This window comes from Osmia bicornis, chromosome 2 (assembly GCF_907164935.1).
Source record: "Osmia bicornis bicornis chromosome 2, iOsmBic2.1, whole genome shotgun sequence".
NCBI classification, from domain to species: domain Eukaryota; kingdom Metazoa; phylum Arthropoda; class Insecta; order Hymenoptera; family Megachilidae; genus Osmia; species Osmia bicornis.
Window position 1 is genome coordinate 9,545,791 of NC_060217.1, and position 26,195 is coordinate 9,571,985.

At 37.4% G+C, this 26,195-nt stretch overlaps 4 protein-coding genes across 4 annotated transcripts in view; 3 read left to right on the plus strand and 1 right to left on the minus strand.

The window, feature by feature from the left end:
• The window catches only part of LOC114883068 (disks large 1 tumor suppressor protein), a 335,824-nt gene that overhangs the window by 268,035 nt on the left and 41,594 nt on the right, over window positions 1-26,195 (minus strand). The gene's annotated exons all lie outside the window — the stretch shown is intronic.
• On the plus strand, window positions 1,982-3,534 carry LOC114874851 (elongation of very long chain fatty acids protein 1-like). The gene is made up of 4 exons (XM_029184529.2): window positions 1,982-2,237; window positions 2,318-2,589; window positions 2,675-2,977; window positions 3,164-3,534. The coding sequence occupies exons 1-4, from the start codon at window positions 2,192-2,194 to the stop codon at window positions 3,329-3,331; spliced, it is 789 nt and encodes a 262-aa protein (XP_029040362.1). The 5' UTR covers window positions 1,982-2,191; the 3' UTR covers window positions 3,332-3,534.
• On the plus strand, window positions 4,142-5,722 carry LOC114874848 (elongation of very long chain fatty acids protein 1-like). The gene is made up of 4 exons (XM_029184528.2): window positions 4,142-4,391; window positions 4,472-4,743; window positions 4,829-5,131; window positions 5,318-5,722. The coding sequence occupies exons 1-4, from the start codon at window positions 4,346-4,348 to the stop codon at window positions 5,483-5,485; spliced, it is 789 nt and encodes a 262-aa protein (XP_029040361.1). The 5' UTR covers window positions 4,142-4,345; the 3' UTR covers window positions 5,486-5,722.
• LOC114874855 (elongation of very long chain fatty acids protein 1-like) lies at window positions 7,289-9,576 on the plus strand. Its single transcript, XM_046290090.1, has 4 exons — window positions 7,289-7,554; window positions 7,635-7,906; window positions 7,992-8,294; window positions 8,481-9,576. Exons 1-4 carry the CDS (start codon window positions 7,509-7,511, stop codon window positions 8,646-8,648), a joined length of 789 nt encoding a protein of 262 aa, XP_046146046.1. The 5' UTR covers window positions 7,289-7,508; the 3' UTR covers window positions 8,649-9,576.

A 26,195-nucleotide genomic window follows, 5' to 3' on the forward strand; every position in this document is an offset into this window, starting at 1 on the left:
AGAGGCTGGGACGGGGAGAGAAAGTCGACAGAAACGAAGTGTCAACAACAGCCAGCAAAACGACCCCGCTTTCTGTTTTCGCCTCGTCGATACAAGCCCCATTGCCACCCGCCCCTGTTCGTCAGCATCCTACGAGCCCCGAAAATTCTATGTATTGGGTAACCGAAAAAAATTCTATCGGTTTATCGCGCGTGGAACTACGATAGTTGCAATGGAAAACAATGATCGCTGATAAGACAAACGTCGAATAATCAATGACAATATATGCGATGTGCGTATTTCTGGGAAATGAAAAGCAACTTTTCAAGTGTTACGTAATCCTGTATGCACGTGTTATTCGTGAATACGAAACGATACAATATCGTTTCTGATGAATTTTCGTTCACGAACCGAGAAGCGTCGAAATGAAATCCGACAGAAGTTTTTCGGCTAATCGATAAATTACATTTTCGCGAGTTGCTATCGGAAGCACGGACTGACGGTTTCCAAACGCGGACGTGGAGGGTAATAAAATAAATTGCAGCACTTAGCGGAAGGCTCTGGGGGCCAGCTAATGCTCTTCCTGGCCCTTGCGAGCTGCTCCCGATGCCAGCCGAGTTACCACTTTACTCTTCCTACCTTCCTGTCGACTAACTTACCTCGATTAGCGATGCTTAATACATCGCTCTGCCAACTTTCACGGGCACGAAACAGGAACGAGCAAAACTGTTTTCGTTCGATTCTCGGTTCACGGCTTGTCCAAAGATCCTTTCTTAAACCTTTAACCAGCAGTTGACTTTCCAGCCCCGATAACGTGCTGACAAGACAACGCTCCGCGCGATTATTGGAAATTCCAAGTTCGAAAGATCAAAGAAACTCCGTCCTCTTTGAATTCGAGATCAGTGTTCGATATTTCGGTTCGGGGATACCGGGATATCGAGGATCTTGCCAATGGTGTCGACATATTCTGTGAGAATAGGAAAAATTTCTTTCTCTCAAATCCGTATTAATTCTTGATAAAAATGGAACCGAGGTAAAGGGACGCGTTAAACTTTTTTCATTACGATTCGAGGGACTCGCGCGCGCTTTCATGCGAAATTCAGGGAAACTAAATGTTCGAATTCCTATCGATTCTCTTCTCCTGACACCTTCCATCGACTAAATCACCTCGCTCGGTGATACTTAGGTATATATTCCCCATGGAGATCCGTAGACTCAACTTTACGATAATTCATTGATTACTTCTTTCCAGATATTCTATAAAGAAAAAAAAAATTTTCTCCTTGAAAAAATGTAACCAGAAAAACAAATATTGTATCGCATCGTACCACTGTGAAACATTGTATGCAGCATATTAACTAACAATAAATGAATAATCAATGACGTAAAGGTTCACGAAGTCGATCTATGTAATTACTTCATATGCAAACCAGTTTAGAAAAAAATATTACAGGGAATTTAATGTACAGAGAATGCTAATTTTTGATTGATTTTATATAAATTTTAATTACACGATAGGTTTTCGACACTTTTTGATAAATATTGTTACAATTTTTATAAACTTGCCTTTTCAAGGTAAACATCTTTTAATACAAAAATTTAATGAAAACCAAAAATCTGTAATTTCCGTCTGTATATGCTACTCCTGAAAAATGTGAAACTGGTTTTTCTTTGTTTTTTTTGTATATACTACTCCTGAAAAGTGAGAAACTGTTTTTTTTTTTTTTTTTTTTTAAATTAAGGTTTATTGTCACATCAACTACAAGGTTATTAGCGACATCCAGGAGTAGGTAAAGCTTACATTATTAGTTCTATTAGTTTAGTATCTTTTATAAATTTGAGTAAGTCCTGAATTTTACTGATTTTTAAGTTGTCCTTGAGAGACGGTTTTGCTATTTCTAACTCTCATAGAAATTTGCATGCATACATTGTATTCAAATCGGAGAATTCTAAAATCGCACCATTTATAGAAATTCATATACCTTTTTCTATATAAATACGAGTGGTTCATACCAAAAGGGGCACACAGCGCGAACCTAAGCTTCGATCGTAACGTACGGGACCGATAGTTAATTTCATAGCCGAATACGTGTCCGTATCTTTTAAGCGTCTAACGTTCTACGTAGATTCTGTTAGGAGAGTAAATCTGAGTCGTCAGTAACCGTTCATCCGTTTTTCTTTTTTAATAAAGTGAAAACAAAAATCGTCGACGATGGATTTGGTAGAAATGTTTGATTATTACTGGTATCAAAAAGCCGGTGAGTAGTACTCTCCATAAAATGACGAATTTTTCATTAGTGAAAACATTTAATGAAGACGATCGTTATCGTAATTCCAGATTCCAGAATGAGCCGTTTACCGCTTATGCAATCCCCCATTATCCTTCCCGCCATCCTCTTTTCTTATTTATACTTTATCTTAAAATGTGGACCGAAGTTTATGAAGGACAGAAAACCATACAAACTTAATACCTTTATAAAGTGGTACAACATCTTACAAATCGCCAGTAATGCATTCATAGTGCAACAGTTGATCAGTGTGGGTTGGTTCTCAGAAATAACAGTATTTTGCGAACCTGAAAATTACTCTGACACCCCGAAAAACATGAAGGTATTTAAAATTCATAATTCCCGTTCAATTGTTAACATGCTGAGTCCAGGAAGGTTTAAAAGTTGGAATTTGAACAATCTTTCAGGTGGTTTATATACTATGGTTCGGGTTAATAACCAAAATAGTCGACCTCATCGAAACGGGAGTGTTTGTACTGAGGAAAAAGAACAGACAAATTTCGTTCTTACACCTTTACCATCACGTATCAACACCTTTAGTTTGTTGGACTGTAACGAGATACGTCCCAGTCGCACCAGCATCGTTCCCAATGCTAGTGAACTGTGCCGTACATGTGATCATGTACTCGTATTATTTATTGAGTTCGTTTGGAGGAAAATGGCGAAAGATACTTAATCCAATCAAACCATTGATAACTATCACACAAATGGTGATTACTAATAAACTAGTTAAAGTAAGGTTCGAAAGATTTTTGGCCTTACTGTCGCAGTAGAAATATCAACGTTCAGTCCGACCTGTGATAATTTATTATTTCAAGAAGATACAAGAAACTTTTGAACCTTAACACATGTATTTGTGACGTTTAATTTGTTTACATCTTCATTCTTTGTCACAGGTGCAATTCATCGTCCTGATAGCATACTCAATACAAGCGTTTATGCCATATTGCAATCAATTGAAGCCAACCTCCGTTCTTGGGATAGTGGATCTTATTATAAATTTCGTTCTGTTTTACAGTTTCTATGACAGTACGTATGTGAAACCCGTTAGGAAAATGGAGTGAACCGTTTTGAAAGAAACTGAACTCACTCATCAATCATTGTGATGGTGAGTTTGGATTAAAATCAATAAAATATTTCATCGAACATTTTACTGATAAGTTCATACCTACAGATGATACTTAGGTTTAAATAATAGATTGTAATTAAAAATGTTTGATTGCTATAATAAAAGTAACCGCGATTGGTGTGAGAGTTCAAATAGTAATTAATATATTAATGAATAACAGTGATTGTATTTCGTACCTCTTCTTCGGGATCAACACGTAGTATCCTCACTTCGCACATTGTCGCCACAAGTCTAAACCCACTAATCCAACGAAAAAACGTATCCCATTATCTACGGGGCTAGTGGCTTTGACGTCATTGTTCACCTTTGTGCTCAAGACGTTACACGTGTAAGTGCAAGCCAATCGAAGCCTAGTTAGAAGGCCGCAAGACGGTCGGCAACGCTTTCGTTATTGTTTAAGCAACACTATTATTTCAGGAAAGCGCTGCCGGTCGCCGTAAGGCGGCTAGATTTAAATAAATACTCTAACCTAACCTATCACATCTATCCGTCCGTATTACTACATAATTACCAAAAAATGTAATGAAAAACAAAAATCTGTACTTTCCGTCTGTGTATCCTACTCCTGAAAAGTGTGAAACTATTTTGCTATTCCTAACACCCACAGAAATTTGCATGCATACAATGAACTTCAATTCGAAGAATAGTGAAGTCGCCACATTTACGGAAATGCATGTACATAATGATACTGATCAATTAATTTGAATTTACAATATATCGTTCTTCTTTATAAATACGAGTGGTTCATACCGAAAGGGGCACACAGCGCGAACCTAAGCTTCGATCGTAACGTACGGGACCGATAGTTAATTTCATAGCCGAATACGTGTCCGTATCTTTTAAGCGTCTAACGTTCTACGAAGATTCTGTTAGGAACGTAAATCTGAGTCGTCAGTAACCGTTCATCCGTTTTTCTATTTTAATAAAGTGAAAACAAAAATCGTCGACGATGGATTTGGTAGAAATGTTTGATTATTACTGGTATCAAAAAGCCGGTGAGTAGTGCTCTCCATAAAATGACGAATTTTTCATTAGTGAAAACATTTAATGAAGACGATCGTTATCGTAATTCCAGATTCCAGAATGAGCCGTTTACCGCTTATGCAATCCCCCATTATCCTTCCCGCTATCCTCTTTTCTTATTTATACTTCGTCTTAAAATGTGGGCCGAAGTTTATGAAGGACAGAGAACCGTACAATCTTAAAAACTTTATAAAGTGGTACAACATCTTTCAAATCGTCACCAATGCAATCATAGTGCAACAGTTTATCAGTGCGGGTTGGTTCACAGAAATAACAGTATTTTGCGAACCAGCAGATTACTCTGACACCCCGAGAAACATGAAGGTATTTAAAATTCATAATTCCCGTTCAATTGTTAACATGCTGAGTCCAGGAAGGTTTAAAAGTTGGAATTTGAACAATCTTTCAGGTGGTTTATTTGCTGTGGTTAGTGTTCCTAACCAAAATCGTCGACCTCATCGAAACGGGAGTGTTTGTACTGAGGAAAAAGTACAGACAAATTTCGCTCTTACACCTGTACCATCACGTATCAACACCTTTAGTTTGTTGGACTGTAACGAGATACAGCCCAGTCGCAGGAGTATCATTCCCTTGGCTAGTGAACTGTTGCGTACATGTAATCATGTACTCGTATTATTTATTGAGTTCGTTTGGAGGAAAATGGCAAAGGATACTTAATCCAATCAAACCGTTGATAACTATCACACAAATGGTGATTACTAATAAACTAGTTAAAATAAGGTTCGAAAGATTTTTGGTCTCACTGTCGCAGTAGAAATATCAACGTTCAGTGCGACGCGTGATAATTTATTATTTCAAGAAGATACAAGAAACTTTTGAACCTTAACACATGTATTTGTGACGTTTAATTTGTTTACATGTTCATTCTTTGTCACAGGTGCAATTCATCGCCCTGATAGCATACGCAGTACAAGTGTTTCTGCCATACTGCAATGAACATAAGGCACCGTCCATTATAGCGATAGTGAATCTTCTTATAAATTTCGTTCTGTTTTACAGTTTCTATCAAAATACGTATGTGAAGTCCGCTAAGAAGGTGAAGTGAATCGTTTTGAATGAAACTAAAGTCACTCGTCAATCATTGTGATACTGAGTTTGAATTAAAATCAATGAAATATTCTATCGAACATTTTACTGATAAGTTCATACCTACAAATAATACTTAGGTTTAAATAATAGATTGCAATTAAAAGTGTTTGATTGCTATAATAAAAGTAACCGCGATTGGTGTGAGATTGCAAATAGTAATTAATATAGGTATTAATAAATAACAGTGATTGCATTTCGCGCCTCTTCTTCGGGATCAACACGTAGTATCCTCACTTCGCACCTTGTCGCCACAATTCCAAACCAACTAATCCAACGAAAAAACGTATCCCCCCCCCCATGCCATTATTTACGGGGCTAGTGGCTTTGACGTCATTGTTCACCTTTGTGCTCAAGTCGTTACACGTGTAAGTGCAAACCAATAGAACACTAGTTAGAAGGCCGCAAGACGGTCGGCAACGCTTTCGTTATTGTTTGACACGTTCGCGACGGGGTGTACCACCGGTGGTACATTCTTGTCTGTCCCATGGGACGGGATGAGCCACCGGTGGTACATACACAATGGTTTCATCGGGCGGGCTATGCCACCGTTGTTGTATGAACTATTATCGCGTCATAGCATTTAAATAACTGATCACTGTAATTAACAAATTTTTGAAATCCCCGTTCCATGGCGGGGACACGAGATTCAGGCCCCGTCGCGAACGTGTTAAACAACACTATTATTTCAGGAAAGCGTTGCCGGTCGCCGTAAGACGGCTGGATTTAAATAAATACTCTAACCTAACCTATCACATCTATGTATAGTTTTAATAATAATAATAATACGTTTAATATTTTGTCTCCTACTCAACCCGTGGCGATTGGAGATGAGTTCATTCATCCTTATATTTACCAATGATAATACCTAATTACTATAACATTTATTCATTTATTTTTTCTGCTAAAGGATACATAATATACATTATTTCGAAAAATGCATCTAGTCGTTTATGAAAATCGTATGCTTTTTTAAACATAATTTCCACTAAATAATGATTAAAATGATTCTCTCTACGACCATATTGTGGAATATTTGCACGAATATCTCTTTATAAGCGTTTTAAGGATGGATACCCGTATTTGAATCAATAACCCATAAATACTTTAACAATTCGTTGGAATTTGTTGTTAATGCGAGAAATTCGTAAAATTTCATTTTTTGATGGTTCAACAAGTTATTTGTGACGATAACCTATCATATATTGGCTCATTTTCGAAGAGTACAATTTGAAATTTGTAAGAAATATCAACAACAGCAAGAAGGATATTCAAAGATAACTTACGAATATGCTCACAATTAGTGAGGAATGTAATAGAGGTGGAGTAAACTTCGCTTTGCGTGGAAATACATTAGTCGTTTATGAGTTTCAATACTCAAAATAACTGGTATATTTTCGAAACTTTTTTGGTTAATAACTTTTCAAGAAAAAACGAGCGACGCCTAAAACCTTCTTAAGGTCACTCAGTAGGGTGCCCTTACAACATATGTCAAGGTCAAGGTCCATGTCATCGGAGGGTGGTCCGTATTACTACATAATTACCAAAAAATGTAATGAAAAACAAAAATCTGTAATTTCCGTCTGTGTATACTACTCCTGAAAAGTGTGAAACTATTTTGCTATCCCTAACACTCACAGAAATTTGCATGCAGACAATGAACTTCAATTCGAAGAATAGTGAAGTCGCCACATTTACGGAAATGCATGTACATAATGATACTGATCAATTAATTTGAATTTACAATGGATCGTTCTTTTTTATAAATACAAGTGGTTCATATCGAAAGGGGCACACAGCGCGAACATAAGCTTCGATCGTAACGTACGGGACCGATAGTTAATTTCATAGCCGAATACGTGCCCGTATGTTTTAAGCGTCTAACGTTCTACGAAGATTCTGTTAGGAACGTAAATCTGTGTCGTCAATAACCGTTCATCCGTTTTTCTATTTTAATAAAGTGAAAACAAAAATCGTAGAAGATGGATTTGGTAGAATTGTTTGATTATTACTGGTATCAAAAAGCCGGTGAGTAGTGCTCCCCATAAAATGACGAATTTTTCATTAGTGAAAACATTTAATGAAGACGATCGTTATCGTAATTTCAGATCCCAGAATGAGCCGTTTACCGCTTATGCAATCCCCCATTATCCTTCCCGCTATCCTCTTTTCTTATTTATACTTCGTCTTAAAATGTGGGCCGAAGTTTATGAAGGACAGAAAACCGTACAATTTTAAAACCTTTATAAAGTGGTACAACATCTTTCAAATCGTCATCAATGCAATCATAGTGCAACAGTTTATCAGTGCGGGTTGGTTCACAGAAATAACAGTATTTTGCGAACCAGCAGATTACTCTGACACCCCGAAAAACATGAAGGTATTTAAATTTCATAATTCCCGTTCAATTGTTAACATGCTGAGTCCAGGAAGGTTTAAAAGTTGGAATTTGAACAATCTTTCAGGTGGTTTATATACTATGGTTCGGGTTAATAACCAAAATAGTCGACCTCATCGAAACGGGAGTGTTTGTACTGAGGAAAAAGAACAGACAAATTTCGTTCTTACACCTTTACCATCACGTATCAACACCTTTAGTTTGTTGGACTGTAACGAGATACACCCCAGTCGCAGGAGCATCATTCCCAATGCTAGTGAACTGTACCGTACATGTGATCATGTACTCGTATTATTTATTGAGTTCGTTTGGAGAAAAATGGCAGAGGATACTTAATCCAATCAAACCATTGATAACTATCACACAAATGGTGATTACTAATAAACTAGTTAAAGTAAGGTTCGAAAGATTTTTGGCCTCACTGTCATAGTAGAAATATCAACGTTCAGTCCGACGCGTGATAATTTATTATTTGAAGAAGATACAAGAAACTTTTGAACTTTACCACATATATTTGTGAAATTTAATTTGTTTACATGTTCATTTTTTGTCACAGGTGCAATTCATCGTCCTGATAGCATACGCAATGCAAGTGTTTATGCCACACTGCAATGCAATTAAGACACCGTCCGTTATAGCGATAGTGAATCTTCTTATAAATTTCCTTCTGTTTTACAGTTTCTATCAAAATACGTATGTAAAGCCCGCTAAGAAAGTGAAGTGAATCGTTTTGAATGAAACTGAAGTCACTCGTCTATCATTGTGATAGTGAGTTTGAATTAAAATCAATGAAATATTCCATCGAACATTTTACTGATAAGTTCATACCTACAGATATTACTTAGCTTTAAATGATAGTGTTCAATTAAAAATGTTTTACTGCTATAATACAAGTAACTGCGGTTAGTATGAAATTGCAAATAGTAATTAATGTGTTAATGAATATCAGTGATATTATCAGTGAACTTAAAAAATACTACTGTTATTCGGCACTTCGTGTTATATACAGAATACTACAAATACTAAAAATATTTTCAATGATCTTTCTACCGTTTTAAACGTACTTGCTACTGTTGCTTTTAGGGGGAAAAGAATTATTTAATAGCACTGTACATTTATACTGATAAACGAGTAAGTAACATCGTCAATTAAATGACTCACTATAATTGTACATATAATTTCGTTACGGACGATTTTAGATGCAAATTTATCTGCAACTAACGCTTCCACGATATGTTACAAATTATTAGGTCGTTTTAACGACCATATTTATGAAGATTTACATCACTACATTTGGCGCATAATATATTAGCATCATAGTGCAGCTTTTACTGCTTCGTTATTTACGTTATGCATCGAATGAAAAAGATGATTAAAAAAACACGAGAAATGAAATATTTTTTACTTCAGAAGGCTTTTTTACAATATCATACTCGTCGAGTAGAAATGAACATCATCGTACATTTCAATAAACAAGGAAAAGTTTGCAGAACGGAAGTTCTAAACAGTGAATACGGTTCTAGCTTATATGAATATTGCCTTATTTAAATGATAATCAATTCGATTAAAAGTGCACTTTCATTAATACGTTGCATGCCACGTAGCATAGTACGACATGTATAAGAAAACATTATTAAAATTTCATACTGAAATACTTCTTGTTACTATTTAGATCTAAATGATACACATAATCTTCTTGTGGCAATGAACGTCTTGTTTTTAAATTCTATTGATCCTGTTATTATAACATAAATTTCCCAATAGAAATAATAAAATTGTGAAACTTACATAAAATATCTGCAAAAAAGGCAGGATAAGGCACTCACCTGAAACAAAAAAAAAATTAAATTAACGTATATAATTAATAATCAGTATGTTAAATAATTGTGCTCGAGAAACTATTTCGAGTAAAAGACTTCGATAACTTTTCAAGTATCATATTATAACGATTCAGAATATTTCCCGAACCGTATTAACGTTCAATCAGTAAACTTCAAAGTTCTAGCTTTCTTTGAGTTAATTACATTCGAATATCCTGTTTAAGTTTGTTAGTAAAGACCTCGAGATCCTGAGAAGCTTCGTTCAAAGAGCTTGTTAAAAAAAATCTAAGACGTTGGGGTGATTAATTAAGATTTTTGAGTCGAAGAAAATATTCGTAATCTTATTAATGAAATCTCAACGAAGTAAATTCCTCTCATCAAAGTGTATATTTTTGCAATTGATATAAAAGTCCGGGCAGTACAATTTTTTAAGGAACGAAGACAATTCGATTTTCTTCCAAGCAACTAGAACGTTCAGTTCTTTCAATAGAACGTTCCAAGACGCTCGGGATAGGAAGTCAGCCGGTTCGATGATCGTCGTAGAAAATAATTTCAAAAATTGGACCGGGCCGCGAGCTAAAACGTTTCCATTGTTACGACGCTCCCAAAGATTTCGAGGATTTCGAGTTTCCGGAAACTATGGCGATGCGCGGAGGAAATAGAGAGAGAGAGACTGGTTCGTTCGACTTAACTTTTATCGTTCGAATTGATCGAGAGCGCGTATCAGCTAGCTGCTTTTCCGTGAACGAACAAAATTAGGATCCTCTAATGGCACGTAAAGCGAAATGGTACAAGACCAAAGGACAATTCCATTCTACTAATTATCGATCACTTATAAAATATCGCTCTTCTTTTCTTTTTAATCGAAAAGATCTTCTTCCTAATAACAAGAGAAGACCTCTAACCCAAAGTCAATTGGGTTTTTTTGAAGTCAAAGAGAGTGAAAATCTTCTGAACGTGAATAACTAAATTATTGGAAATTAGATTTATTTTCTCGAATGCGTAAGTTATCGTGTTCAAACGTGTTTCTGTGAGAATTAGCGAAGCATCATATTGTATACAATTAACACGTGCTTTTCATTATGAATATGCAAATGTCTAATCAGAGAACAATAGACGTTCTTCAACTTGAGAACCTCGCCACAATTGTTTCTGATGTTAATTAACATAATTATTATTCAAAAACATCATTATGCAATCTCAAACTTTTATTTACTACACTGTAATCATGTTTTATAACATTGTCATTGAATTACGCTGTAAAAATTCAAAAGATTAAATTTATTTTTAATTATTTTTCATTATACAATTGTTCTATTGATTACTTCCATTAAATATTGTTTTCAGTACAACGACACACATCGCACAAATAAAATGTCGATGACCAGAAGCAACTTTTTCGAAGCACACACACCGGGTCGTTTGTAACTATTCATTCCGCACCATTGAAGCGGCAAGCCTCGATTATCGGGATACAGGCCGAAAAATCTTCCGGTTAATTAGCCGTTTATTAATTTGTTTCGTGAATTGGCGCGAATGGTAGAAATACTGATGAACAGAACATTGTGCAGCAATGTAATTTTGCTAGGATTTTGTTGAAAATTAAAGTTTAAATTTTTCCCTTGAGATCACATTGAAGATTTCTAATTAAACATAATTTGTTTAATTTTGAGAAATAATAATACCTTTTTTAAACTGATGCGAATAATTTAGTAATAAATATAAGAAACAGGATAAACAATGGAATTACCGGTTAAAAATATTTGCGCACAAACATTTTTATGGCAACTTTAATGAAAGCTTTCTATGTATTTTCGATTTTTCGTTCAGCTCGAAAAGCTTTTATCTAAAGGTATTTGTTCCATCGTCGATATTCTGGTTATACGATTTAGCATGTTCGAAATTTCGTATTTTGCAAAATTTCACCAGCATCATTCGATAGAGCCCGATGAGAAAAATAACGAGTAAACTTTCATCGATTTTTCCCCCACCCAGTTCGTTTTCATTCCTTCCATATATTTATATTTGAATAATTAAAATTGAAATGTATCGTCGCAGTCAAGTATGATCGAACCGTTTCGATTAGAAAAGAAATAAACTGGCCCGCGAGACTGGGGAAAGTTCGTTTCAATAAATTTTTCATAATTTCAAACAAACATTAGATTTTATTTCTTATCAGAGCGTTCTTCTAGTGGACCTGACGGGCTCCCGGATAACAGAAACGGTTCCTTTGGCGGCTCGATTCCAACTACTGCTACTTACCGAGATTCAACGATGGAATTTAATTTGAATCTAACGACCCTCAGGTCGAACATTTAAAAACCGTAGACGAATGCTCTGTTTGCGAGCCGCTAACGGTTACGATTGAATCTTCAATACATGATTGACGACATGAACGCAAGATCGACATTGAATACAATACATGATATTGAACAGCAAATATACTGGAAACACCGCTATAAACATAGCTAAAAGTTCCAAGTACACCGATAATAAATTTTTACCATATAATTTCATCCCCTCAAACTATAAACATCGTTCTCTTTAAATTTCATGTTTTCAACGAATCGTACTTTTCACCAGAGATATTATAGAGTGAATAAAACTTTTTATCAACTGCTCATTTTGGTGTAATATCATTTCAACCGTACAAACTATAATTACCACTTTATGTCAAACTTTCATGAAACGATGTTCCATGTTACCACCGAAGCGTGATCGAATACTCTTTGAAGCAACAATATTATTGTTAAAGTTTCCAAGTAAACAGACAGAAAATCATTACTAACCCTTCTTATAATTAATACACAGAATGTTATACGTAACTCGGCCATCCATACTCGTATCATAATTTGTAAACGTACAAATATACGTACATAAAAAATCCTGAAAATATAAAAAGTTACGTATTAAAATCAGCAGCTATCAAAAGTGTTAAAATACACGAGCAATCGTATGCGTTGCATAAAAAAAGGTATCAACGACATAAGCAAATAAAAGAACTTATGCGATATCGATTAGATTGGCTATAAATCGAGGAATTTCCGTGACATGGGAACACGGTCGAGAGTACACGGTTTATCTGTTTCGAGTAGTTTACGGCACATGATGCCAGAAATTGGAACAGAGACGAAACGAATGGTAATCTCGGTTGGGTCGTCGCGAGAATGCATATATCAATTTTCCAACGTACCAGAGGAAAATGCAATAGAGCGGTAAAAGGCAGAGAGACGGGAGCTACAATCGAGAGATCGACATAAGCGTTTTAAACAAGTATACCCGCATCGCTTTTGTTCCCCCAGGGCTGTTATATCGTCACTTTACACTGCGCCTGCTGCGACCATTGTTCTCCCTATGAAATGCCGGTTGACATACTTGACTACGTCGACGGTTCCCTCTTGAACAATGTAAAACAGCAAACTAACGTGTATCTATGCTTGCATGTTAAAGGAAACAACCCCCGTCTCTACCTTTATTCAATTCGTTTCTTCTCGATGACAAGAAAATGTTGATCCAAATTTTATTCTTACAATGCATCGGGTCGTTCCATTATTATATTACGAAAATTCCCAATTATTATTCCAAATACGCGACCGTCAATCAAACTGCTGATAACGCGGTGCAATTTAACTTTTTACCAACGAAATGACTGAAATTTCTGTAACGAAGGGCTGCTTATCCGCTCGTTTTTCCTATCTACAGTTTCCATAACCTTTCATCGTGCCCGTTATTTGGAATTTGGAATTTCGCGCAAGCCTGTCAACGTCCGCATTCATCAAAACCGAGCGAACTGCAATCGTCAACCATTTTCGAGCATCAATCTTGGACAGAAAGGAAAGCTACATCGACGAGCTAGATGGTTCGATCGGTAGATCAATTCGAGTGGCACGATTGCAATCGGTCGCTTCATTTTCCATTTTTCCCTTGCAACAAAAACAACGGATAAAATGCCTGGTTATTAAACCGTGTCGTCGTTGAGCGAGCTTTGGTAATTCATCGGGCTCACTGTTGGATGCTAGAAGCAACAGAATCGCTTAAGAAACAAAGAACAAGAAAGTTTTTCGACGTTGTTTGATACAAAAGGATATTTTTCTTTCGGCGAAGCAGCGAAAAAGCGGCAAGCGATAAGACGAGGAATTATCTGGATGTAGGAAGGAGCAGGTAGCATTGTTAAGAGACGTCATACCTCGAGAAAGAACTCGATTATTGCCGCTTGCCGAGTCGACTCGATGAAATATAGTGGGACCGGCTTTTATGGTAATATTAAGCAAGCCGATTACACTGCTCCTCGCTTCAACTTTCAACTGAGCGTTTAGAAACGAGACAGAGATTATCGTGCGAAGAGAGAGAGAGAAACAGAGAGAACTATTTAGATTAAACACCGAGAAAACGTAAACCGATGAAATGAAAAAGAAAAGCCTAGGTGAACTATCAACACGGACCGATTGGAAATAATCGATCCCGAAATAAAGCAGACTAATTGCCGGCAGACGAGTGGAAATTTTGATACCTCTCTGAAGGGTCTCTTCTATTCTAAGGGCATAGTAAGCGCACGTTCAATAACGTATACTTACACCAACATACATACATACATACATACGTACATAAGTACGTTTTCGTCCGTTCAAATTAATTGAAATGCCGGAAGCTCGGTCGATTTCTCCCAGTGAATGAATCTACCTCGAACATCGAGCATCGAGTTTGTACTTGAAAAGCTTTTTACATCGCGAACCAACTATCGAAGCAACGCATGATTTGCAGCATGATTTGAATCACCGTGGGATATTGTAAGAACAAGTGCCAATTAACTAGCTGATAGAGTGAAAACGTATTTCAAAATCGTATCGTGTTAAGAAGCTAGGAAGTGTTTAATTGAATTGCCAAATGTTCAATTTTTGAACGAGAACTTTTTCATTTATAAATGGAAGACGATATACGCGTACGCAGAATCCATTTATCAAAAGAAATTAGTGGCATCGAGAGTGGTAATAATTAAAAGTGACAGCTTTTACTTAATTAATTTATATTTTCGTGTAGCGTACTAGACGTTACTTCTGCTGTGACAATCAACGCTTTAACGAAGAATGATGCGACTGAAAATTGTTTCGTAAATTCAAATAACGTTCGTTCGTAGTTCGTACATCTCTACGATTAAAAAAAAAATATATATTTTTTTTTAAATGCATTCCGTGTTGATATGTTTCGTGTCATTGATTAAAGTGGCTGAAATTAATGAATTTGTTGGGGAATACGAAAACTATCGCACCTCGCGGGTCGGTGACGTGTTCAAATTAAATATCGATTTCACGTGTGACGAGGAGGGAACGAAAATGATATTCGAATGAAAAGGAAGTATGCAAAAAGCGGGAACACGGGAAACGACACGAATGAGAATGAATTTTTGCTGAAATCGACCAACGTTATTAACGTATGATTCTTCGCGGCCGACAGATATCGATAACCAGAATATATGAACGCCTTTAAACCTATCTCGACAATTCACTTTGCTGTCTCAGAACGAGAAAATGTTCGGAAAGTCCCAATTCCAAAGAAAATACGACGATGCAAGATGGTACTACGAAATGATTTAGAACCTTCTAGCCACCTCGACTTCTCGGGTCCTCTCGCTTTTACGCTTTGAATACCCTCTCTACATTTTACCCTCTTATTCGATTTTTAACCCCAACTACTGAACGTTACATTTGAATTATTTCAACGTACATTTCCATACGACGCGTAACACGGGATCGTATTTTTTCTAGCACTCTCAGAGAACAAGTTGAAACGACGAATAAGAGTTAGCTTTTAAAACTTTGAATATTCAAGTAATTATTAATCCTTTGAACTCCGTTGTCGCCGCAGCGGCGACATTATAAGACAAGTTAGTAGCTCCGATGGCGTACAAAGGGTTAATACATCGAGTGTCGCAGGATTGGACATTTTATGTGCTCGTTTCAAGTTTCAAACGGTAGTCAAATTTGCCTATGCATTTATACAGGTAATTCCTTCGAGATATCGTCGAATATCCCACCATGATCGTCGGATCAGAAACGCGAGGATTAAGATCAAGAGTAATTTCGTGCTGGTGCATTTCGACGAGCTACTTTGCCAGCTCGAAGAAAGTATGCACAGGGATACTTAAACGGAAAGTCTCCTTTGGTCGTTGCTGCGAGATTCCACGATAGACCACGTTTTAAGAATCGGGTCGAGCGATCGCGTCTCGATCGATTGCATGGACGACATTGGAAGCGATCGATGAAGTGGAGTAACGCGGCAATTCGAAAAGGAAACGCGGTCAAGCAGCGGAAATATGGGGGAGGAGAGAAAAGGGATAGTTGGAAAATTGATAGGTAGATATACGGAAAAAATGTTGGGTAGCAAACGACAGAAAGAAAAGGTAGGAACACGCTGTTCACGTTCTGAATCTATCTTTAGATTAACGCATTTTACATTTTAAATCTAAAAAATCTTATTAAAATTAAATCTAAAGTGGAATCTATGTTTATGAGAATGATATTGTATCCAGATTTGCTTGGAAACATTGTATAACCTTCTGTTTTATATTAAATAACAGAAAAAAGTAAAATCAAAATAAATTTTAATTAAAATTTCAAATGTAATTCATAATCTTTTCCTGTTTTTTAAGTAATTAATTCAAATATAAATTCAAAGGAAGAATCATTAGGATTATCTACTTTTTTATTTTAAAAATTACGTTTCGATAGTTGATAAGGGCTCTCGTTTATTTGAAAAACAGAGAAATATGTAAATCTGATGAAATCCTCATTAAAGACGTAAGCATCATTTTTTAAAATGAAAAGCAGAATTATCCTGGTAATCCCTCTTTTGAATTTCCGCTCTAATTAACGCGTTAAGTATTGTACTACTGCTGATAAACATAATCCGCATTATTAATATATAATTTAATCAATTGAAACGACAAATCAATTGAAAAGAAGTAAATTCTATGTATTTTTGCCACTCGAATCCAAAACTGTTGATAAAATTTGGAGGTTGTTTGTACTTTTTAAGATACATAGGGTAGATTAAGTTATCAGAAAAAATATAACTTACCTCAGGACAAAAACTTGACTAATCTACTAATCTACTAATCTACTAATCTTGATATCACGACGATTACTCGTTTTATTGGATATTTACTTATGATACGTCCTCCGCGTCACTCTATGAACAGGAATTAGAACTGAGCAAGGAGACTATAGAGTTCTATGAGCAAATGACCTACCCCACAAAGTCATTAACTTTCGAAAATAATGATTTTATGTCAATATTTACCACAATATCTTAGTAAATACAAGCGACCCCCAAATTTTATCAAAAGTTTTGGATTCGGGGGGCAAAAATACATAGAATAGTCTTTTCAATTGATTTCTCGTTGGGGCCCTAATTGTAGACATTTACCGTAGAATTTAATAATAAATATTGGAAAGAATAATCTTCATCCATAACTTATAATAAGTAATAGTTTATTAACGATAATTTAATTTACTGCTTACTTTTAAACCCAGGATGCCATGAGGATTAGTTGTCCTTTTAAGAAACACCAAGGATGCATTATGATGCACTTTACGATAGAATGCACTTGCGTACACGCACATGTAGACACACACATAAACCAACTCGTGTTCGGACTAAATTATTAAGAAATTCCACCGACGGTTCGTGATAATATTTCACAACATCCTGGCGATGTTACCCGGTCGAAAGCAAAACTAAGACTGTTGAGGATTTAGGTCGAACACCCGAAGGTTCAGGAAGAGCCGAAATCAACATAAGATTAATACGCCGCTTACCTCACTGAAGACGAATATAATAACAGCTATTTAAATCATTACCAGTTTCTTCATTTTAGTTAAATAAATGAACCATTAACGAATAACTGCTATTATCAGAAAATTTATGAACACACTACTGGTCAATAACACGTTAAAATATTTAAACTATCTATTACTATTTTAAATATACCTACATCTTTCATATACGTGTATGTACATACGTATATAACAGAATTTGCGAAAGTGATATGTTTGCAGGTCAATGTCCCCGAAGGTTATTGGTTCGCTATCGATTTTACGGTGGACACAAGCAATATTTCGAGGATTAAATTTAAATCAACGGTTTTGCTCGCGTACAGAAATCTTCAAAGTTTTTCTGCAAATAGAAAGAAAAAAAAATTTCCTGAATCGTTTCAATTATCAGGTAAACTCTGAACGTTCTGCATGAAAAATTCACGCTCGCATGATAAAGGCAAATCTACGTCAAATGCTTTTTGTCTCTCGTAAAACGCAATCGCTAACGAGAATTTATTTCGTCCAGAAGTAATCCACGCGGATTAAATCGTTAGGACCGTACATTTACTGTAAGCAAATCATATATATATATATATACTCGTAATTCGTTCCTTATTATCTTGAACGGTGTAAAAATTCTTTGTAGCGTAAAGAAAAATTCTTTTTATGGAAAAATATAACGCGGTGAAATGGATTAAAAATCATTCGAGGAAGTAATCCCACGTGCGTTTATTCCTAGAACTAAACAGAGTGTATTTCTATAATCTGCTTACGATGATATTCTAAACGTACAACAATAACGCGATCCATTTGACAATTAACAAAAGAGATTACATCGTGATATATGAAGCGACGATTGTACGAACGAAAAGACGAAAATCCTCTTTTATCCGGATCAAAACTCGAGCCAATTCCAGAGAAATTGTAGTCGATTATAGGAAATAAGGAGATTACCGTAACGTAGAACGATCACACCTCGAGTACTACGCTTCTAGAAAATCTTGGTAAATGTTTATCAGGAACATTTCGCAGATATTCGTGTTCCAAGAAAGTATTTTCCAGCTCCAATAATTTCTGGATTACGTAGAGATTTTCAGGAGAGGTAATTTTACAAGATGGCTATTTGAAAAAATAAATATATTCAAATCTACAGCGAAAAGCTGAGAGAAGCTTTTCGAAAGTGCGACAGAAATATCAAGCAACGAGCTTGTTACACCAACAAAGGATGAAGAGCCGAGGAAGCAGCTCCTAAATCTCGACAAATTGGCAGAACAGCATGATACGGATAATAAAACGCTGGTTTATGGAAGGTGTTAGAACGTCTCGAGGAGAAAAATGACTAACAACGAGCGGTTAAAAACTGCATGACGATGCTCAGCTTGCAGAAAACAAACCGTGCATCTAGAATTTGTTCCTCTGGTAAACGCACATCGAGATACCGTCTTCCATTAGCGATAGTAAAAACCATTGAACGAATGCGATGGGTTCTTTGTACGCCAAAGCTTACATTAGACCCTGCAGTCTTTTTCTATTTTGTATGACATTCACTGAAATATCTTCGCATAGCCAATAGAAATCTTTTTGTTTCGAATCCTAAACTAGAATCGAAATTTCGGTAAATTGTAAAATATTGTTGCTGACGAAGTGAAATGCATGTTTTTCATATATGCGAAGGGAAAAGAAAAACTACGGTGCTCCAGCCAAGTAGGCACAGAAATCTATAAAATATCGCTGCTCGCAGTGTGAAACGCGCGTTTTTAGCGATTGCGTGACCCAGTTGGAGAAACGCGAAGGAAAAACAAGGTAGAGGGAGAATTCACGGGGAAAATTGAAGTTGCTTCGTCGAAGTGAAAGGAACAAGAGGGGAAAAAATCCGTGCGCAAATTCAAAAGACATTTTTGTCGTTCGTGGTTGTTCAACGAGGTAGAGGATTTTCAATTGAAAATAGAGGATAAAGGAGATAAAACGAAAGGATAAAGCACATACGTCGTGGCTTCGCAAGAAGGTCGAAAGATATCGTCCTGGCAGAAGCAGAAAGAAATTTGAGAAATGTTCGTTGCTGACTCGAAAAAATAATGTTAAAGATGACCAGAACGAGCGTATAAATTACAGCCTGTTGGCAAGGAACAAGCCAGGGGGGAGGAAAAAGGAGGAAAGGAAAGAAAGAAACGATGGGGTAAAAGAGATAGAGGTGGAGGGTTGTAAAAAGGAACGCGTACGAATCGAAGAACGAGGCTTAAATCGAAATCCTCGCTTTCATATTTCTTCATGAATTTATGGAGGACCGTGGAAAATTTGCTTTTATCCCACTGTCTCCCCCGTAACCGTTTCTTTTCCTGCCTACGCGTTACCCAACTGACGCGTCTTGCCTTTTCCTGTTTAAAACGCTGCATTTAACGAGATTCGTCTATTTCCCACCTCTTTTTCCCACGCTTTTCTTATTTCACTATCCAAATCAACAATTTCGGTCACTTTTTACTCGCTTACCCGGTGTATGCAAATAAACGCGTATATCTTTCGCTCGATTCGACAAAAACGGAGAAGCATAAATATTTCATCGATTCAAGGAATGAAATTCAAGGAAAGAAAGAGTAATCCCGGTAGATTTGCAGACTGTGAAAAAGATCGTCTAAGAAATCTGTCTGTTACATCTGTATGTAAGAGAAGAAACGCACAATAGCGAATGAAAGTCAATATATTGCTAATATTGTTTTGATTTCGAGAATAAAATAGGGTCACAATTTCTAGAGAATCTCAGATGTAAAACCGTGGAAATTTTCCAAAATTGGTACAATCTCACGTTCTGGAATTGCGATCACCATCATCCGACTATGATGCAAGTCGCAACAAGCTTTTCAGAAACGTGGTCGAAGCTCGAACCGTTTGCGGTTCACCAGCCATTCAACGTGGTCCGAGAAAACAGCAGGCTCTAAGGCCGGTAGGAAGCAAAGGGACGGAGAAAGGGTGAGGGCTACATGCAATCTCACGGCTGATTGCGCAAGTTTTACAAGTTCATCCGATATCGCTCGGTCACAATACCATGCGAACGGACAGAGGAGCGGAAACTGCTGGTCCACCCGTTGTTCGTCCTTGTTCCATTCGACATCAGCAGAAGGAACAGGGGCAAACAGGAAACGGAAGAAAAACGGGGCCACCGAAACTGGGAAATCGATAGACGAAGCAGCTTCATGGAGTTACCGTTATTGCACGGTGTACCGTGAAAATTTCGCTGGCCAACGCTCGTGCGGGCTCTGATCGACTGCCGAAAATTTCATTTCGATTTCCAGTTCGCCGGTAATCTTGTTTTTCGATGCACCTGAACGGAGAACTTTTTACGTTCTCGTTCAGCTCTAACGGTGCCTGTTAATTAACTCAGTTTTTTTATTTCATTCATCTATGCGTTTTTCCTGAATTAATGGAAAAGAAAAATAAGACACTTTTTAAAATATTCATTCCGGTGGAATACTAACAAGCATTTAAATGGGATTCCAACCACCTCCGCAAGATAGTTAGTATGTAACATAGTAGCAGAACAGAATACCAGAAGTTAAAGTCACCGCTCGTACACGTGACCGTCGAAACGTGCCAACTCTGTGTCTCAATTATTTCGAACAAGGAGTCCTATACCTTTTGAGCTTTGTTTTTCAAATAGCAAAAAGGGGACTCGGTAGGTTTAAATTTTTAACTGAATTTAAACAAGTGACTTTCGTGTTGGCGAAACCCTGTATCAATTGCAATTCCATTCAGAAATCTTAGTACTTCAACACTACTGCATAGTTATTCCTCTCCTTTGTCCCGGGATTTTGGTTGAGAGATTCAGAAAATTCAATGCCGCGAGAGTTTTCCGAGTCCACGTTCCAAACTTTAAGCTCGCAGCATACGGCGGGACGCGCGTTAAAAATTATAAGAGGAAACGTCGGTGAAGAGAACAAGCTCCATGGGAATAATACCGAGGAATATTCTGCTCGCGTGCTGGAAAAAATTAAGGCAACGACCGAACAAGGGATCAGAGAGCAGAAATATCCATAGATCCGGCCGGGAAACCGAAAAGTTTGCGGTATTACGATAGGAAAGTTTCCTTCCTTGGCCTCGTCGTCTTTTAAGCGTCAGCTGTTTCACGATCCCATCGCGACCGAGTATCCTACGCTTCGGGGCAACGTTACAAAGGTTTGGTGTACATTAAAAATCCTCGTTGCGAAACGCTGCGACTCGTCCTAATACGGGCGAGCAATAGAAGTTATTGAAAAGTTGAACAGAGAGTGATTGCGAAGGGAACTAAAAGTGGAAAATACCCTGCGAATCCGTTCAACAACCGCTTACGGTAATTTCCGGCTTAGTCTCGACAAACTGTCACGAGCGAAGCGGAGAATACGGCAAGTCGAAAAGCAAGAAAGAAGGAAGGCAAGCCTGGACACGACAGAACGTCGATTATTCCGCACACGCGTCCGCAAAAATTGAAAATCTTTTAATCGAAGAGAAAGAGAGAGATATCGCGGAACGTTGAAATGCAGCGAAAGCCGTTCCGTCTCTTTCTTCTTTTTCATTTCACAAATTGAGATACCGTTCCACTATCTTCCTGCTAAACCATGATCACGAACACGCTCGTCTTGGACGTGAAATCGTCGAATCCGCTCGATGCAGACACGAAAATTGGCGAAAGTTTACTGTTTGAACGAAACAACCGAGGTTGCTGACCTCTTTCCTTATAACAGTGATGGAAAAATCTTGTTACGATAAGAACCACGTGCCATTTATTCGAAATAGAAAATCTTCAAAAGTAAAATGTTCAATGGCTTGTCCACTATGAGTTAAACTAGTACACAGAGCAATTAAACGGCGTTATTCTATACAATTTTACGTAGAATTGAATCAAAGCACGAGAGCGAACGGATGAAAAGCTGAAATTGAAACTATTCAGAGAGCTGTTACCATTCAATTAACTATTTCGCTACAAACGGTGTGTATAACATCGTTAAAACTTGTTAATTACAAAAAAACCGATGTACATAGCTGTCCATCAAAATGCAAATGCACTTTCTTTCATGAAATAAAATCTGTATTGTAAAATACGCTATTATAATAGAGAACTTTGTTTTTTTAATAACTTCGTCTATAATCTTACACGCCTCCGCGAATATTTCCTCCGGGCTCGTTTCCGCGTCGATAACCTTTGTCACCGATTTGTTCGGCGCGATGGCACGCGAAATTTTCGTGTAATACATTTTTACGCGATTCAAAATAGCTTCTGAAGTATCGACGAATCTATACACTACGTCGAGTCATTCTTTCTTGAAGGATCAATCTTCTCGCGAACAAGTTTAACACCAACGTTGGTTGTCTCACTTCTCTGTTAAACATAATTGCCTGTTGATCGATTAATTCATTATTTCGTCGAAGTTTGATTTAAATCACGAGTCATTAAATTTACAAACTTTCCTATCAAATTAATCCAGCAGTAGGTTGGCAAATGATCACCTGCATTTTGTCCCTCGGGAATCCAATGATCAGGTAACCGTATGCGTTCGGTTCCCTCAGCATCTCTCCTATTACCAATTGAACGATTATATCAGCGGGTACGTTGAAATCTTTCTTCATTATCTGTTCGAGGCAACGACCCCGTTCAGAATCGTTGGCAACTTCATCCTGCAGTATTTTCGACACAGATATTAAAAACAGTCCATACTTTGGAGCCAATTTTTTGCACAATGTAGTTTTCCCAACTCCAGGATCACCTAACACGAAGATCATCAACACTTAACTGTCTTTTAGGGGCGTCGCGTCCACTGGTTCGTACCTCGGTATCGTATCCCTTTCGCTCGTATCGAAACAATTACCCATTTTCACGAATTCTTTCTTACTTCTCGGTTGAAATGGTTTGTACAGTTCGACTGGCATCGGTTAAATGTTGCAGAACAAGGATCTTCTTCCTTTTATCGAAACTTTTCCCGACCGTTTGATCCTCCTTAAGGAATTCCTTCACGATTCGACAAGTCCTTTTGGTGAACGCGATCGATAACATCAAGCTTTAAAACTACAGACGAATCGACGATAAGAATGAAAGAAGTCATTGTATTTCTTTTTGTAATGTATTCTAGGCAGGATAGAAATTCGTGAGATATTTAGTGAAAAGGAGATAGAAGGCGTAGACATTGAATTGCGTTGAATTAAATAATATAAGCAAGGTTCTTCTCTTTGAGGCACAGTATATCCAAGCTTCAGCTTCAATTTCTTTCGCCCCTGTTTTACATCCGGGAATCTTTCAAGTATACGCGAAATCTTCTATAACTTGGTTATGGTCTAGTCACGACCACTTTAATATATTGTCTTCTGAATTCTTTACCGACAACTTCAGTCGCAGCACAGAGTTCCAGTTGAGTTACATTTTTTTATCTGGCGCTTTGTATCCAGATGACCGCCAGCAAGGAAATAAATAATTCTTTGCACCGACTAGCTGCACTTTCGAATAACTGTCGCCTTGAATAAACGTATCCTGCCGTTCTGAATTATTCTTCTGCTTGAAATTGAACTCTGCATCGATAACCACGGATCGTTTCTTTTCGATACGCGAAATTCCATTGAAAACTTCGTTTGGAAACGTACTTCAGATAGCGAATGAAACCGTGATCCTACGAGTCTTACAAAATGTGACTCGAAGTTAATAAATTACATTTATTACGACTGAAAAGCTCGACAAGAACGACATTTTTATTCATTCGTCAAGATTAAAATTGTAAGAAACCTTCGAAATTGATATATGATTTAATTAAACAAAGAACGCGATGCACTCAAAGGATTCTGTTGTCAAGATGAAAATATTCAAAGCATTTTAATGAAATACGTTCTTTATTGTCCTGCAATTTCTAATTACACAAAACTTGTGTTCTAACGCGGAATAAGAAATATTATCCTGTAGAATGCTTAAACAGCTTCGTCGATCGAGTTACGTCTTCAATATCGCTCGAAGAGCAGGGGTGAGTACGAATTGCAAAATACAGGAATTCTAGTATCGTAACGATCCCGGCTACGGCTATAATCCAAAATCTTCTTGACGAAGGTGAGCTTTAACTTTGCACGAAACAAAAGCTCCGAGGATCTGAGACAAACTTTAGCCAAGGCATACGGCTATATCCATCGTAGAACAAAAATGGACATCCAGGAGAAGATGAGAGAACTCGGCGACCTGTTTTCGAAAACAGGGAAAGAACTAAGCGATATTGTGAAGCAAAACGAAGAATTCATAACGGAGGAGATACGAAAAGCTGAGGAAACTCTTCGAAAGGCTTCCGAGGTATTTAAAAGTTTTACAAATAAAAATATAAAAAATAAGTTTGCGATTAATATAGCAATAAATTAGCGTTCGATCTTCAAGCGTAATTAATTTCCTGACAGGTATGCGCAGGAAAGCACATGGACCGTCTGAGAGTCGTGAAAGAGACGTACACGAATAGAATAAAAGTTTGCAACGACAAGGCAGCGCTGGGGATGCACGCTGCGAGGATGAAATACGAAGGGCAGATCGAAAAGACGGAGGTACTTCGAAATTCGATGAAACGAATCCTAAAGGAATGCTTAGACACGGATGAATTTGTCAAATGCATCGCCAACAAAACTAAGGAGACAGCCAAGCAACGGAAAGAAATCGGGGAGAAGTTGAACGAGACGATGGTAAACGCGAGGATCTCGATCGCGGATCAACTGAGGGACGCGATGAAATGTCACGCGGATGCTCAAGCGGAATCTCTTAAGAGTCTGGGAGAAATTTTAAAGGACATCAAAGAATGTGTCGTGCAAACCCAACAATGACATTAAATGTACTACTAATTTAAATTTTGAAAATTATATAAATAGTAAATTCCAAGGATTTTTGAATCTGCTTCCTCTCAAAATCATAGCCTATATCTAACAATTTTTCCCATCAACTATACCGGCTATCACAGGCGTTAATTACCAGCCGATCGATCATCTCGATCAAATATTCAAACGTTCTACAAAGGGAGCGCGGGACATGATGGCGGAAGTTCACGGGTCAGCGAAGCGAAGAACAGGGGTAAACCGTGAAAGATAGTCGGCGGTAATGCACGCGACACGAGAGAGCAATTAACGTAACAAACGACTTGATTCTAGCCTGACAGGTGTGTCTAGTGACAGTCGAGCATGTCGTCCTGGATGTCCTGCTCGAGTATTACCAGCAAACGTTTCCACGACTCCAGACGCTTGACCTGACCTGGACAAGCGACGATTAAACGAGCTGTTTACATTGTCGATCTGAAAGAATTCTTTCCATCAAACGATTCTAGTTACTCTTACCGACAGATTAATCAACCCTTTAACCGATGGACGGTGGGTGGCGATACGGTTTGAAGGTTTTTCATGATCGTACGACAAATGAATAAGCCACCGAGCGAGGTTTTGCATATTCACGCGGCATTTTCAAGCACCACTGGTAATATATCTTGTTAGAGCCTGGTACCGGCTGGATTTATGACACGGTCACGAATCATCTACCCGCTTTTCGAACCATAGAAAAGGATTTTCACCCTGAATTTATATTCGCGGCTGTTTGAGAGGTCTGCATCTGTCCGTCCTTGGTGACAAATCAACTTTCAGGGAAATAGGATCGAAATTGCAGCGGTTTCACAG